The 14,923-nt window shown below is 36.7% G+C and overlaps 1 protein-coding gene across 1 annotated transcript; it reads left to right on the top strand.

Annotated features, from left to right (window-relative positions):
* The first annotated feature begins 1,260 nt into the window (after positions 1-1,260).
* On the top strand, positions 1,261-12,942 carry LOC122302358 (non-lysosomal glucosylceramidase-like). The gene is made up of 20 exons (XM_043113570.1): positions 1,261-1,430; positions 2,418-2,485; positions 2,643-2,747; positions 3,325-3,381; positions 3,527-3,597; positions 4,276-4,375; positions 5,152-5,222; positions 5,335-5,435; positions 5,519-5,625; positions 5,718-5,771; positions 6,162-6,217; positions 6,409-6,447; positions 6,539-6,683; positions 7,350-7,528; positions 7,616-7,683; positions 8,149-8,221; positions 8,311-8,372; positions 8,451-9,378; positions 10,771-11,061; positions 12,379-12,942. Exons 1-19 carry the CDS (start codon positions 1,280-1,282, stop codon positions 10,934-10,936), a joined length of 2,601 nt encoding a protein of 866 aa, XP_042969504.1. The 5' UTR covers positions 1,261-1,279; the 3' UTR covers positions 10,937-11,061; positions 12,379-12,942.
* Positions 12,943-14,923: the final 1,981 nt, after the last annotated feature.

Here is a 14,923-nt window from a genome sequence, read left to right as displayed (position 1 = left end):
TTTATCTCATTTTTCAAAATTTCATTAAATATCTTAACTCAAATTATTTTATTATTATTCACAGATTATCTTATTACTATTTATAAATCTTTCATCTCATTTATATAATAAAATCAGGCAATGTATCTTACAATTTGCTGCAACACGCATGGAATACAATATGCTTAGGACAGAGTAAGAAAAAAAGGCACCGTATCTGTCAATATGTTATTTGATGTGGCATCAATTGTGGTGCTATATTAGGGGTGTACAAGAAACTGACAAACCGGTCGTGACTGATATAGATCGACCGCCGGAGTCTAGAACCGGCCGGAACCGCCAAAGAACCAGTCAATTGGCGGCAGAAATTTAACAAAGCCGACGGACGTTGGTTCGGTCACGGTTTGAGGCTGGCTCAAACCGCTGAACCGGCCAACCACATATACTTAAGTGGAACGGCGTCGTTTGATGCTTTCAGTTGTGTTTAAAACACATATAAACGACGCCGTTTGTATTAAAGCAAACGACGTCGTTTTATCTATAAGAAACGGGAAAAAAAAAAGTAGAACGACGCCATTGGATTTAGAACCAAACGACTTCGTTTAGATCTTCTTCTTCCTCATTCTTTCTTGATTCACGTCCGTTTTTGAGTTTTTCATCCTCTTTCTCCTTTGTAACTCTCTTTCCTTTGTAACTCTCTCTCTACTCTCTTAGAGAACCATCGCTGCTAGGGGAATTAAGAACCAACCGTGAACTATCAGAAAACCATCAGAGTGGATACGGACGGTTTTCCTCCTCCCTATCGATTGATTAGGGTCAGTTGCTCTGACATATCTCATCTCGTCAGTTTTACCCAAAAACCGCGCCAATGAGGTCGGTTTCGGGTTTTCACCCCCATGCTATACCACATATTAAAAAAATATATTTAAAATAAAATAACGTTCAAAAATATAAAATAGATGAAAATTAAAAGTTTAAATTTCTTCTACTATTTTATATTTATGTTTTTAATTTTAATTTTTTAATAAACCACCTGGTGCATCAAAGAGAAAAATAAATTATTTAAATTAAGAGTCAAACAACATTCATTTGAGAAAATATCTGGTCGAATTTCACCGGCGAAAATCTATTTTAGGAAGAATGGTATTATATACGGTATTGACGTATGCAATACTCGTATATTATATTTGAAAAAAATAAAAATAATTATTAAAAAATACAAAATAATTTGTATTATATAAATGTCAAATCTATATAATTAATTTCAAAACAAGTACGGAAGACTGCTAAAACATCATTTATGTCAAATCAAGCAACGTCGGGCAACCAACGACTTCTCCGCTTCCGCGGCTTTCTGTCTTGGCTTTTATCCAGCAGAGCTCTATTGAATTCAGAGCTCCTTTCTCTCTCCTCTCTGCCACTGTCCCAAAGGAGTAGTTCCATTCTTCCAGGTTAGGATGGGAGAATTGAAGTTCATCATTTTTGCATATTATATATTATTTTTATTTTTATTGTTTTTATTTTTTTTAAACTAATTAAATTTTACTCGTCATTGATCCTTCATATGTTTAATAAGAGAAAGAAAAATTAAAAATTAAAAAATTATATGTGATATGTGGTGTGAAGACGGTGAGTATAACTTTTATATAACAATATTATTCCCTTTTGTTCTGCGGTTACTTCAATATTTGCATGATCCTAGTTTATGATTCTTTTGTTGTTGTTGTTGCTGTTTTTAATGTTGCTTTCTGAGAGACGAAATCCTTCACTTCTGGATGCTCCTTGAACTTCTAGCTTCTTAATATTGGTGTTTGCAAACTTGAGGAAAATTCTGTTCGAAAGAGATGATGATCGATGACAGCAATGTATAAGTCTGTTGTGAAAATTAACTGTCTATATATAGCCTTTTGCAAATATAATTTGAATTTTGAGTCGAAAATAGAAAAAAACCTGAGTTGTATCAGCGATCGATGTTCCAGTCTCTGCTGTCAATGGTCATATCTAGAAGAAAAAAAATTATCGTAGAATTTATTTATTTTGTTTTCGTCGGAGAAGCCTTTCTTGGAAACATATTTATTGAGAAAAGGGAAGGCTATAATATAAGGCCGTTGTTTGCAAGTTACGAAGCGAAGGCAAAATATCAGACGGTTCATGTTGCTCGATCTGTGCATTGAATATGTTTAGCATACGACAGATTGTGGGTGACAAAAACATGCAACGAGGTTTTGATGAATGATGTTCTTTTACCACCCAGTGAGATATATTTGTGCTCTTGTTATTTAGGTATAATGATTTAGTAAATAGATAATAGCTATCTAGGATGTTCCATTGGCACTGGAGAGGTCAAACCAAGTTTTATTGACGTACAATTTCTAAGTATGAAAAGTTAAACTGCTTCATCGACTGATGTCCTACTAATGTTTTTCCATATTTCTTAGCAAAGATGGAAAATGGTTTCAAACATGAAGACGAAACAGAGCTTCCTTCCAGTTTTTCTCATTACAAGGTATGCTCTTTGTTGATCCGTGACTAAAACATACACACGTGGGCAACTTCTGTCCTTGCGTAAGTTGATGAATGATGTGTCAGAGGTATCTTAATGCCTTCCATTTCCTTCAAATTTTTGTCGAATCGCTTAGTTTGTGTATTCTTTACATTATTAGGTTGACCCAGGGAAACCAGCCCCACTGACTTGGCAAAGGAGGTTGAATTTTCAGGGAAACATGCCTTCAGAGTTCACAATGCCGTTTCTGGAGAAAATAAAAATGGTATGCTTGTGACTGTAGCCCTTATAACCATCTTTGCACCTTAGAAAGATTTATACACAGGATGTTGCCCGGCTAAAGAATGGAAGTTGGGCCTGTTACACGAGTCATAGAACAGATGGAGAATGAGAATAAAAATGCTGCCTTAAAAAAGATGTCTGCCAAAATTGTGAAACCTTTTAAGTCAGAATGGATTGTATAGCTAAAGAATGTAATGTAGTATGGTTAAAGAATAAAATATATGAGGACTCATTTGCTACTTGTTTGATTCCCAGGTTAAAATAATGTATCATTACTATATGGTCAAAACAACAATAAGTGAAGTCATACCGTCAATTATTAAATTGGTAGGGGTGCATAAGTCACGATGAGAATTCTCAACATTAGAAGAGCTGGTGTCAGTAAAGTCCAGATGGTTGAAGTATAGCTTATCCTGCCTGCTTGAGAGTCACCTCTGGAAATAGGGAAATGGCAACTTGATCAGACTGGAAATATTCTAACTCATTTGATTAACTTTTGCTTTTTAAACTACAGTGTGAAGGATGGATATCTTCTCTAATATTTTTATTTGGTTTTGAAGGCTCCGTTTGGCTTTCGACTAATGCGTTATGCTAAAGAAGAAGTAGCCAAAGGAAGGGTAATATCGCTCACCTTAAATTATGTCTCAATCTTTTCATTTTGCAAATTGCTTCATCATTTGAATCTTGCATACACACAGTCTCTCTCTCTCTCTGTTTTTTTTGTTCTTTTCTCTTTCTTACATCTGCTTGTCCTTCTATCAGCTGCCAGTATTTGATTTTTTCAATAGGCGTACCACCACATGTCACCATGGTGTTCCTTTAGGTGGTATTGGGTGAGTATATATTTAACTACTGGAAGCAGATTTTTGCTGATTGTTGATTTTAGCCACTGGATTTTTTTCTTTTTCTTTCTTCTTCTTCTTTTTCTTCTTCGTCTTTTTCTTCCATATAGTGGATCAAAGATCTTATAAGCTATTACAGTCTGAAATGAATTATGACCATCTAGAAACTCCCGCATATAAGAAAACTATTAGCCTATCTTAGTGACCACACCATAACATCTGAGCTCAAGAGCACACTTCATTGCTGGAACCTTCCAACAGCAGGTTGGTTAGAAGGGATGTGTCTTCACACAGAGAGGTGTCTCGGCAGAAAGACTTGACCTCTCATTGACTAATTGTGTTCTTAAATAGGGTGTAATTTGAACCAAGTTTATAAATCCCCCAAATTTATCCCTCTCCATTCAATTCACTTCACACACGTGACACGACCTCAGGAAGTTTCCATTTGAAAAACCTTTCTAACATTATCTTGCTAGGTGCAATTTGTACCAGGTTTGTAAATACCCCAAATAACTCCCTCTCCATTCAATTCAATTCGCACATGACCAAAAATAATTTCTATTTGAAAATCCTTTTTAAATGTTCTTGCTGTAAGATTCCTAGTCTATTGTTGATCAAATAGGCAAACCCTGCACATACCATTCTTATATTTGGAAGCATGAATTGTAGTGCGGGAAGCATTGGAAGAAGCTACAGAGGTGAGTTTCAACGATTTCAACTGTTCCCCGGACAATGTGAAGACAACCCCATGTTAGCAAATCAATTTTCTGTGAGTTTACATATGCTGATGCCACATTTCTCACATTTTTTTATTGATACATCTAATACTTGTCCCCAGACAGTGGAAAAAAGACTATAGGACAACAATGTGTGTTTATATATATGGGTATGCTGAACATCATTTTCAACATAAAAAGGCATTCTACTTAGAGCTCCATTGCATTGATAAGAAAGTGCCAAGAGAAGTTCCACTAATTGCCAAAAGGATCTGACTTGAAATAGCTTATCGGATTGAGTTTACTACTGAGATATTTTCATTGTTATGACATAATGGCCGGAGAATGAATTCCTTTTGAAATAAGAATTTGCTAGGACAAGCTCAGATTATAGTGATTATACAACCATCAACAGATTTGAATCGTTTTCAGCCACTATATATCTTATCTTCACTATCCCTCAAACAGGATGAGTGCAAGTAGCGATCACTATAAGTAGTGAAATGCCAAATGAAAATTTCATATATCAAATCCAAGAATCACTGATAAGAAGAAATGTGTACTTTATCATATGTATCTATCTGTTTGTACTTAGGTATTATACTAATGCGTCCTCATCCATATTTTTAGTTGGGGGGACAGGAACTTCTTTCTTCAAGTCTTCGTCCATAGTTTAACACCATGCAGTTGTGAATTTCATCATGAACAAAATCTGTCCTCTTATTTTCAAATTTAAATTTATTGGGCTTCAAGAATAAAAATACCAGAGTTGTCTTTTCTATTTCTTTTCATGTAATTATTAATCTCTGGATGTCCTTTACTCTTGTAGGTTTTTGTTTCACGGCCTAATGCTAAAAAATATTCTACTGTATTATGCACCGGGAGCCCAGAGGTACCCAAGTAAGTCACAAATCATCCAGGACTTTTGTTCTTCTAATTTTTTGAGATGACTGTATGCCATCTAAAAAGCTTGAGGGAAAATTGCATTATTGACTTGTGAATTATTATGCAGAGAAGGCACTGCTTCTGGCATTGAAACTTGGGATTGGAATTTGAACGGCGAGAAGTGTACATATCAAGCTTTGTTTCCAAGGGCTTGGACAACCTACGGGGGTACCAACTTTATTACCACAGATAACAATTCAAACTGGTGTTATTATTGACTACTTCTGTGTTTTGTATTTGATTTTTCAAAGCAGGTGAACCTGACCCAGAACTTAGCATTGTTTGTCGCCAAATTTCACCTTTTATTCCTCAAAATTATAAGGAGAGCAGTTTCCCTGTATCAGTATTTACATTTACGGTAGGAAAAGAAATCTGAGAAATTTCATTCGTGGTAGAATTGCTTTTTCTACAATGCTTCAGCTCTAAGGGGTCGTTTTATGCCATCTTCAGCTATCTAATAAAGGAAAGACTTCTGCAGATGTGACGTTGCTCTTTACATGGGCTGTAAGTTAAGAACTTCCTGCTGCCAATTCCACTTGATCTTTTTAAGTGTTTTAGTTTAGTAAGGATCTCTAGCTGATGTTTTATATGGAACTAGAATAGGGGAAAGATCAATACTTTGTCAAAGAGAAAATAGATACATGAAGCTGACATGATGGTCAAATGTGCTCGGTGCATATTTTCCCATATAATCACTTTAGACTGGACCATAAATTTTGTGCCATTTTTTTCTTCTAGAAGATGGTCCAAGTTTTGGGTAAAAACCCAAAATTAATCATTCTAGATTTTTTCTTACATAACTGTAATATTTGGAGTCCTGCAGCTATCAGATTGGCATGTCGTATGAAATTTGTTGATACATCTTACCTGAATTTTCTATGCCTGACTTTTCAGAATTCCGTAGGTGGGATCTCGGGATTTTCTGGTCACCACTGCAACTCAAAGATAGTGTAAGATTACCCAGTATTGGGCATTCATTATTGGTGTCCAGGTGTTATGCATAAGTAGCTTTCATATAAAATTAATATTTTTTTGGCATAAGAAATTTTCAACTCCAATACCACCTATTATTTAGGTTGTCTACCTGATCTCTAGATTATCATAATGATTTAGCCATTTATCAATACTTAACTCCTGCCAGGGGAAAAGATGGAGTGCACGGAGTACTTTTACACCACAAGTGAGTCTTTTAAAACTGGAAATGAAACATCCCTTTTTATATAACTGATATCATAGCTGGATGCGTCATCTAAAGAAGAATGAATTTTCAGGACCGCACATGACCACCCTCCGGTTACTTTTGCCATCGCAGCAGAGGAAACAGGTGATGTTCACGTTTCTGAGTGTCCTTGCTTTTTGATATCTGGTGATTCCCAGGGTATCACAGCTAAAGACATGTGGCATGAAATTAAAAAGGTCAGCTGAACTTCTCCTTTTTGCATGAGCATCAAACAGAAAGGAACTTATGGATATCATATTGATGCAAAAGTTGTTTTTGGATCTTCTTTTTCTTTTTAGCTTAATCTGTAGCTTGCGAAAAGAGTGCTTAAAAATTATAATTCATAATGTTCATTGTCTAATTTAATGTGTGTGTGAGAGAGAGAGAGAGAGAGAGAGAGAGAGAGAGAGAGAATTGTTTAGAGAGAGTGTATGAGAAGAGGATTCTCAATTAAGTCTTGACACTGACAAGAAGACTAGTCCCTATGTGGTATATTTCTGATTACAATAACCTCTAGCAAACTTGTAACATCTCCACACAAGAAAAATGTACACATTTAAGGCCTTTGACAGGGTGTAGTCTAAATTGAATTTGATTTTTATATTGGTTATTTGTCAACCGAATAAAGATAGTAGGCGGTATTTACATGCAATTTTCCTTCACCTGAGGTGAGATAAATTATTTTCCTTGGAAGTTGTTCTTGTTATTTGCGACTGTGAACACAAAAGAGTACCCATGGTAGAGCAGCAAGCTTGCTATAATTTTCCATACACAAAAAATGAAGTAGGAACTAAAATCCACTTTTAGCATGATTATAATGACTTTATCCTCCAAACAAATCCTGACCACTTTTATTCTTATAGAATGGGTCATTCGATCACCTTGACCACAATGAAACTCCAACGCCTTCAAAACCAGGATCATCTATTGGAGCAGCTATAGCAGCCTCTTTGACTATTCCTTCTGATTCTATCCGAACTGTCACATTTTCATTGGCATGGGACTGCCCAGAAGTGAGATTTGGTCAAAAGACTTACCACAGGTTTGTTATGTCAGCCTCCATAACACATGGGAAAAAACCCAGTCCTAAACGATACCAACTTTTTCTAACAAAATACTTTTACACCAGGCGCTACACCAGATTTTATGGCACTCATGGGAATGCTGCAGCAAGTATTGCACGTGATGCTATACTTGGTATGTCTTTATATATCATAACCTACATTTGAATTCTCTAAAGAACATTATACCTTTCTGCTATTGTAGTTAGATTTTGTGATCTAGGAAATTCTCTGTAGATGCTTATTAAGACTTTGTTTGACCTTTTATTCTGAAAATGATCTTTAAAGTTAATGAAACATCAATTATTCCTTTGTAGGAATCTTCGTTACAAAAAACAATCTGCCATTTCCATTAAGAAAAATAATATACATCTTCCCTGGAAATTCCTGATATTATTTTGTAATCAACTTGCTATCTTTCATATTCCCCTTTGTTGTCAATCAATGGTCTCTATGTTAAGAGAACATACTTGTCCTCCGATCTTTGTTATCACGGTGTAGGATTCCCACTTGTAGTTACCATATTTTGCCGATGGTAGTATATTTGTCAGTGAAAGGGACAGATTTGATCGAGTACATGTATTTTGTTTTATATCTCTAGAGCACGCCCTATGGGAATCCCAGATAGAAGCATGGCAGAGACCAGTTCTTGATGACAAAAGGCTGCCTGAATGGTACGATAAATACAAAATTGTGCTGGAAAATGGACATAAAATCTTCCCACTTTTTCACATATTCTAAATGGCTAGAGGTTATTCCCCAGGTACCCAGTCACTCTCTTTAATGAGCTCTATTATCTTAATGCTGGGAGAACAATCTGGACAGGTATTTGTGAAGCTTAAAATCTATTTAAAGAAAATTTGTTTTGATCTTTAAATTGAAGTCACATTCTCTTCTTCATAGATGGATCACCTCCAATGCAAAGTTTAGGGACCATTCGTGAGAGGAAGTTTTTCATTAATAGTCCCCGATCAAATCTGAAGAATACAGCTGATATGTCTCATCAAAATGACACTGCTATTGAAATCCTTGAAAGGATGGCGGCAACACTTGAGCAAGTACATACTCCACTAACGTCAAATTCTGCTTTTGGAACCTATTTGCTCCCAAATGAAGAAGAGAATATCGGTCAGCTTCTTTATTTGGAAGGAATTGAATACCTAATGTGGAACACTTACGATGTCCACTTCTACTCATCTTTTGCACTAGTCATGTTATTCCCCAAACTTGAACTTAGTATCCAAAGAGACTTTGCAGCAGCAGTAATGATGCATGATCCTGACAGGATGAAAGTTATGAGTAATGGAAAGTTGGCTAAACGAAAGGTTCTAGGTGCTGTACCCCATGATATTGGGTTCAATGACCCTTGGTTTGAAGTAAATGCTTATAATTTGCATAATACAGATAGGTGGAAAGACTTGAACTCTAAGTTTGTTCTCCAAGTATATAGAGATATGGTTGCTACCGGTGATAAAAATTTTGCACGAGCTGTTTGGCCTTCAGTATATGTTGCAATGGCTTATATGGATCAGTTCGATAAGGATGGAGATGGGATGATCGAGAATGAGGGGTTCCCTGATCAGACTTATGATATATGGTCTGTTAGTGGTGTGAGTGCATATTCAGGAGGGCTTTGGGTGGCAGCCCTCCAAGCTGCTTCAGCCATGGCATGTGAAGTAGGTGATAAAGCATCTGCAAATTACTTTTGGGTTAGGTATCAAAAGGCAAAAGCTGTATATGACACACTATGGAATGGTTCTTACTTTAATTATGACAACAGTGGGGGTAGTTTCAGTGCATCTATTCAAGCTGATCAATTGGCAGGACAATGGTGAGTACATTATTTTACATATGAAGCAAACATATTACGAACACAAATAAAAAAAAAATGTCATTCTGGGTATTACATGATATGTGTGAGCCGTGGTATCAGTTAAATATTAGTGTGCTGAACCAGAATCTCTCCAACTATCACCATTTAGCATAATGTCAAAAGGTAATATCTGTTGTGCCTTGTCCAAAATCTATGAAGTTTTGCAAATTAATATATTTTTCCTCTATTTTGCATCTCAAACACCCATACTCACCATCATATTGGCTTCATTACTGATCCACCTAGATTTTTCTCATTAATTGTATCTTATTTGTTTAGTTAGTCTCTTCTTGTTTTAATACATATTTTCTTTTTAAATTTGTTTCAACTTTTCTTTTTAATAAACTATTATGCTCACCTTGCTACTATTATTAGGACATTTTACCCATTGATTGCTTTATAAATCACAACTGATATTCTCCTGGCCTCTGTCTTTGATGTTGTCTAAGTTACAAAGATAAATTAAGGTTTGAACCCTTGAATTTACACTCAAAACAATTACCACATCGTGTTCAGATCATCTTTACAATTGACTAAAAAGCTCTGAGTTTGCTTTACTTACAAATTTATTTGGGTGGCAGTATTTCTCTATTGTTCAAGAAAGTTAACGAACGGCCCAGCGCAATGTGGGTCGAAGCATATGGTTGCCTGGTTGGTTAAATGCAATTAATGAGAATAGTAATTCACTATTCTTAACAATAGGGCCTGGAGACTTCTTGGTTCATCATGCTATTGCTCTAGGTTTACATACAACTACATTGATCATCTTTACAAAGATAAATTAAGGAAAGAAGGTTTGAACCCTTGAATTTACACTCAAAACAATTACCACATCGTGTTCAGATCATCTTTACAATTGACTAAAAAGCTCAGAGTTTGCTTTACTTACAAATTTATTTTGGTGGCAGTATTTCTCTGTTGTTCAAGAAAGTTATCCTCTTGAATAATATCTTGATACTTTATTCTTGTACATAAAGCCTTGGTATAGATGGTGTTTTATTGAAGATAATTTTTCTCTATCTTTAAATGTCAAAAAGAGATACATAAAGACTGATTTCCCCAGCCCCGCTTAATCATGTCATGCGGAATTTTCAATGGCGTGCCTTCATATTTATCTATTAAAAATTTCTTACAATCATCTCTCTCAAAATGATGCATAAATATGATCAAGTTCAACCGCCACTTTAACTAACTAATATACTCATTACTCATCACAACAAAGTGACAATAATGGTAGGGAACAAAGAAATAAATCATGATCTCGGTTTGCCTTTCCTCTAATGTTTTAAACTATCTAAGCATCATATTTTTTGAACTTGAGCTTGGACTTATGTATAAGAGATATTATAGGTATGCAAGAGCATGTGGTCTTTCTCCAATTGTCGAAAAAGACAAGGTGAGGAGTGCCCTCGAGAAGGTTTATAATTTCAATGTCCTAAAGGTTAAGGGAGGTATGCGTGGGGCAGTGAATGGGATGCTGCCAGATGGAAGGGTTGATACGTCGACAGTTCAGTGAAGAGAAATTTGGTCTGGAGTTACATATTCTGTTGCTGCTGCAATGATTCAGGAGGAGATGTTGGAAATGGCATTTCAGACTTCGGTTGGTGTCTATGAAGCAGTTTGGTCCCAAGAAGGTTTAGGGTAAGTTGAATATTCTCGAGTTCGAATTTTGACTCCACATTTCATTTTCTTTCAATTAAATATTAACAGAGAGTCTCACTCACACATGAGGGGTGCATTACATATTTTGATTAAATTCACTTCTTTCCATCAACTTAAATTTTGAGACAAGTGATAATTTAACAATACTAATTGGAATCTAAAAAGAAAATGTCATTTAAACTCATGTAATTTACAGATGTACATGTCTCTGTATGAATAATCAATAATTTGAGAACTTTTATTCCACCCTAAAATACTATCAGGTATCCTTATTTATTCAAAGTCTAATTGATGAAGATATGGTATTGGCATGAAGTGCACATGACATTTGGATTTTGGTCTTGGGTTTCCAGTAGGCATTTTTGTGGCGCATAGTGTCAAAGTAATAGCAGAGCTGAACCATCTGATAGAGCACATTGTTTAATTTCTTTTCCAATGCTGAAATCATTCTAACTTGTCTTTTTCTATAAATATAAGTTAAAGCTAATGTTGTGTTTTTAGCCAGTAAATGATACATTTGGCTAAAAAATTCCAGACATCCTCTCTGTGATGCATTTCTATATGGCGTTTGGATTTTTTTTAATGGAAACAGAACGTGTTATACTTTGGTAGGACCTAAATAGGGTTTCACTAGCATTGGTATTGTATGTACGTGTGAATTAATGGCTAACCTTTTTCAACAGTGAACATTAACAATAACAAAAGAAAACTTTGGAACTAACTACAGATGTTGACAAGTCGGCAACCCAGCTTTATCAAGAACAAAGATGCCTAAAAAAAGCTGTGTTAGTTCTGCTAAGGATGAAAAGAGATCATTATGCCCAGCTGCTAGCCAAATTTCCAAACCTTCAGCAAATTGATTGCCTTCTCTGTAAACATAACTAATAGCAACGAGAAAAAGAGCAAAAAGAGCCAAAACATCTTCCACAACTCAAAATGATCATATATACATGTGTATTTGTATATTTGAGTGTACATGTGTTTGACTTGCACAATTATCATTGATAATTAAAAAAAAAGAAAAGAAAAAAAGACAAAGGGATTTATTAGGATTTTGGCTATTTGATGTTTACTGATTGATCTATGGTGATTCCCATAATAGAAAATTATTTCTAGACATTAACACTGCAGAAAGTGGATTGGTCATTGGGTCCGAGTTTAATAGGATAAATAACTCAGAGATAAATCTTTTTTGTTTTCCCGTGCTTCCCTTGATTTATACCTATGTTTTATACACGTCTACACCCTATGTGGACCTCCACTTTCCAGTTCACTTACATTTAACTCTGGCAACAGCTATTCTTTTCAAACTCCAGAGTCTTGGAACACCGACGACCAATACAGAGCTCTTGGTTACATGCGGCCACTGGCCATATGGGCAATGCAGTGGGCCTTGTCAAAGCCAAAGCTTTGTAAACCGGAGCTCATACATGAAGTAATCGAGGACCAAGAATATTATAGGCACCATGCAGGGTTTGCACGGGTTGCACGTCTACTAAAGTTGCCCAAGGAGGATGTTGATGCTAAAAGTATGCTAGAAGTAGTTTACGATTCCATTTGCAAGAGACTGTCATTCTAATTGCAGCAAATGTGTGTGATGGTTCCTACAAGGTTGGTTGTGATGTGTATATCAGATATGATACTGCTTTATAGACTTCCATATGCAAATGCAATTTAACAGCTCTATAACAGTGAAACCAGAAAACTTTGCTATTTCTTCCTATTCTCAGAGAGAAGGCTTACAAGCATCCATGACTTTGCATGATAGCCAGCCCCATCTCAGCCCACTGAGACACTAATTGTAAATCTTTTAAACCTTTGACATATTTATTTATATTTTTCTATTTTGCCCTGATTAAATTCATTATCTTTCAAAAGATTCCTTCCTAGGACGTAGATGGATGGTTAAAATATAATATTGGATTGACTGGGATGGACTTTGAATGTCTGAGAGTTTGTTGTGCTCTTTGAGCTCATGGAACAGGTGCACCGAGTTGTAAACAAGTTGGAATTTAAGCATGGGTGCTCGAACTCGACTCTACTGTACTGTTTAAGAGCTAGTATCTGAATAAGATATATAAATATATATATTTTTTAAAATTTTACCAAGCTCAGCTTTGAGAAGGTTTTGCAAACCACCACACTTTGAGAGGTGGAGAAATATTGTATTTATAGAGGAGTACACGTACAGCTATACATGGAAACAAAATACAAATGGAAATATATCATACAGTGAATAAAATACAAATGGAAGTAAATAACGCATCGCCTCTATCATGGAGAGGATTGCTGAAGATCAGGAGAGGATTCTGAAGTATCCTCAACACCCCCCCGCAAGCTAAGCATGAGATTAGAGCAGACGGGAAGCTTGAAACGAAAGAAAATAAAAAGTGACTGAGAGACACTTTTGGTGAAAACGTCAGCTATATGTAAGGAAGATGGAATATGCCGAGTGCGAATAGAGTCGGCAACCACAAGTTCACGAATGAAATGATAATCCAAAGCAATGTGCTTCGAGCGCTTGTGAGAGACGGGATTGGAGCTGAGGAAGAGAGCACTTTTGTTATCACAAAGTAGAAGTGGTGGAGCAGGAATAGTGATACGCAGATCATGAAGGAGATGTAGCAACCAAAGAACCTCATCAGCAGTGGCGGCAAGGGCACGGTACTTAGATTCATAGCTGGACCGAGAGACAGTGGGCTGTTTCTTCGCACTCCAAGAGACAAGGTTGGCACTAAGATAGATGGAATAACCTGACGTGGAGCGGCGAGTATCTGGGCAACCAGCCCAATCAACATCAGAATAGGCAGTAATAGTGGCAGAAGCAGAGGCTGAAAATGTGAGACCAAAGTGGAGAGTGCCCTTGACATATCGAAGAATGTGTTTGACAGCCTAAAAATGATCCTCGGTAGGAGCATGCAAAAACTGACTGACAGAGTTGACAGAGTAAGCGAGATCAAGCCTAGTGATAGTTAGATATTGCAAAGCACCAACAAGAGAGCGATAAAGAGTAACATCATAAAAGGGAGGACCATTAGAGGAGAGGCGCTGTCCAACAACCATGGGAGTGGTGATAGGTTTGCAATCCAAGAGTTGAGCCCGAACAAGAATGTCACGGGCATACTTGGTTTGACTGAGAAAGAGACTGTCGGAAGTAGAGGTGACCTCAAGACCCAAAAAATAGCTGAGAGGGCCTAAGTCCTAGGTGGCAAACTCGGCATGAAGTTGGCAAATAAAGGCACCAAGAAGAGAGGAATCACTGCCAGTGACAATAATATCATCAACATATAAGAGAAGATAAATGAGATGCTGCTGGCGATGAAGAACAAACAGAGAAGTGTTAGCACGGCTACAAGAAAATCCAAGCTTCAGTAAAAAAGAGGTGAAGCACTGAAACCAGGCACGAGGAGCCTGTTTTAAACCGTAGAGAGCTTTCTTGATCTTGCAGACATGACCAGGGAAGCGAGGGTCAACATAGCCAGGGGGCTACACCATATAGACAAATTCTTGCAAAATACCATTAAGAAATGCATTTTTGACATCAAGTTGGCGGAGAGGCCAACAACGAGTGACAGCAAGAGAGAGAACAACACGAATGGTGGACGCCTTGACCACTGGACTAAAGGTATCAGTATAGTCAAGGCCAGGGAGCTGAGTATAACCCTTTGCTACAAGACGAGCCTTGAGACGATCAATGGAGCCATTAGAGAGATATTTGGGAGCCCACAATATTCGTGTTGGGGGGACGTGGCACCAGGTCCCAAGTGCAATTGGCATGGAGAGCTTTGATCTCATCATCTATGGCGGCAAGCCAAGTAGGATTCTTTGCAGCAGATTTGAA

This window comes from Carya illinoinensis, chromosome 3, assembly GCF_018687715.1.
Source record: "Carya illinoinensis cultivar Pawnee chromosome 3, C.illinoinensisPawnee_v1, whole genome shotgun sequence".
NCBI classification, from domain to species: Eukaryota; Viridiplantae; Streptophyta; class Magnoliopsida; order Fagales; family Juglandaceae; genus Carya; species Carya illinoinensis.
The sequence above is the reverse complement of the archived record's forward strand: the minus strand, read 5'-3'. Positions and strand labels throughout refer to the sequence as shown.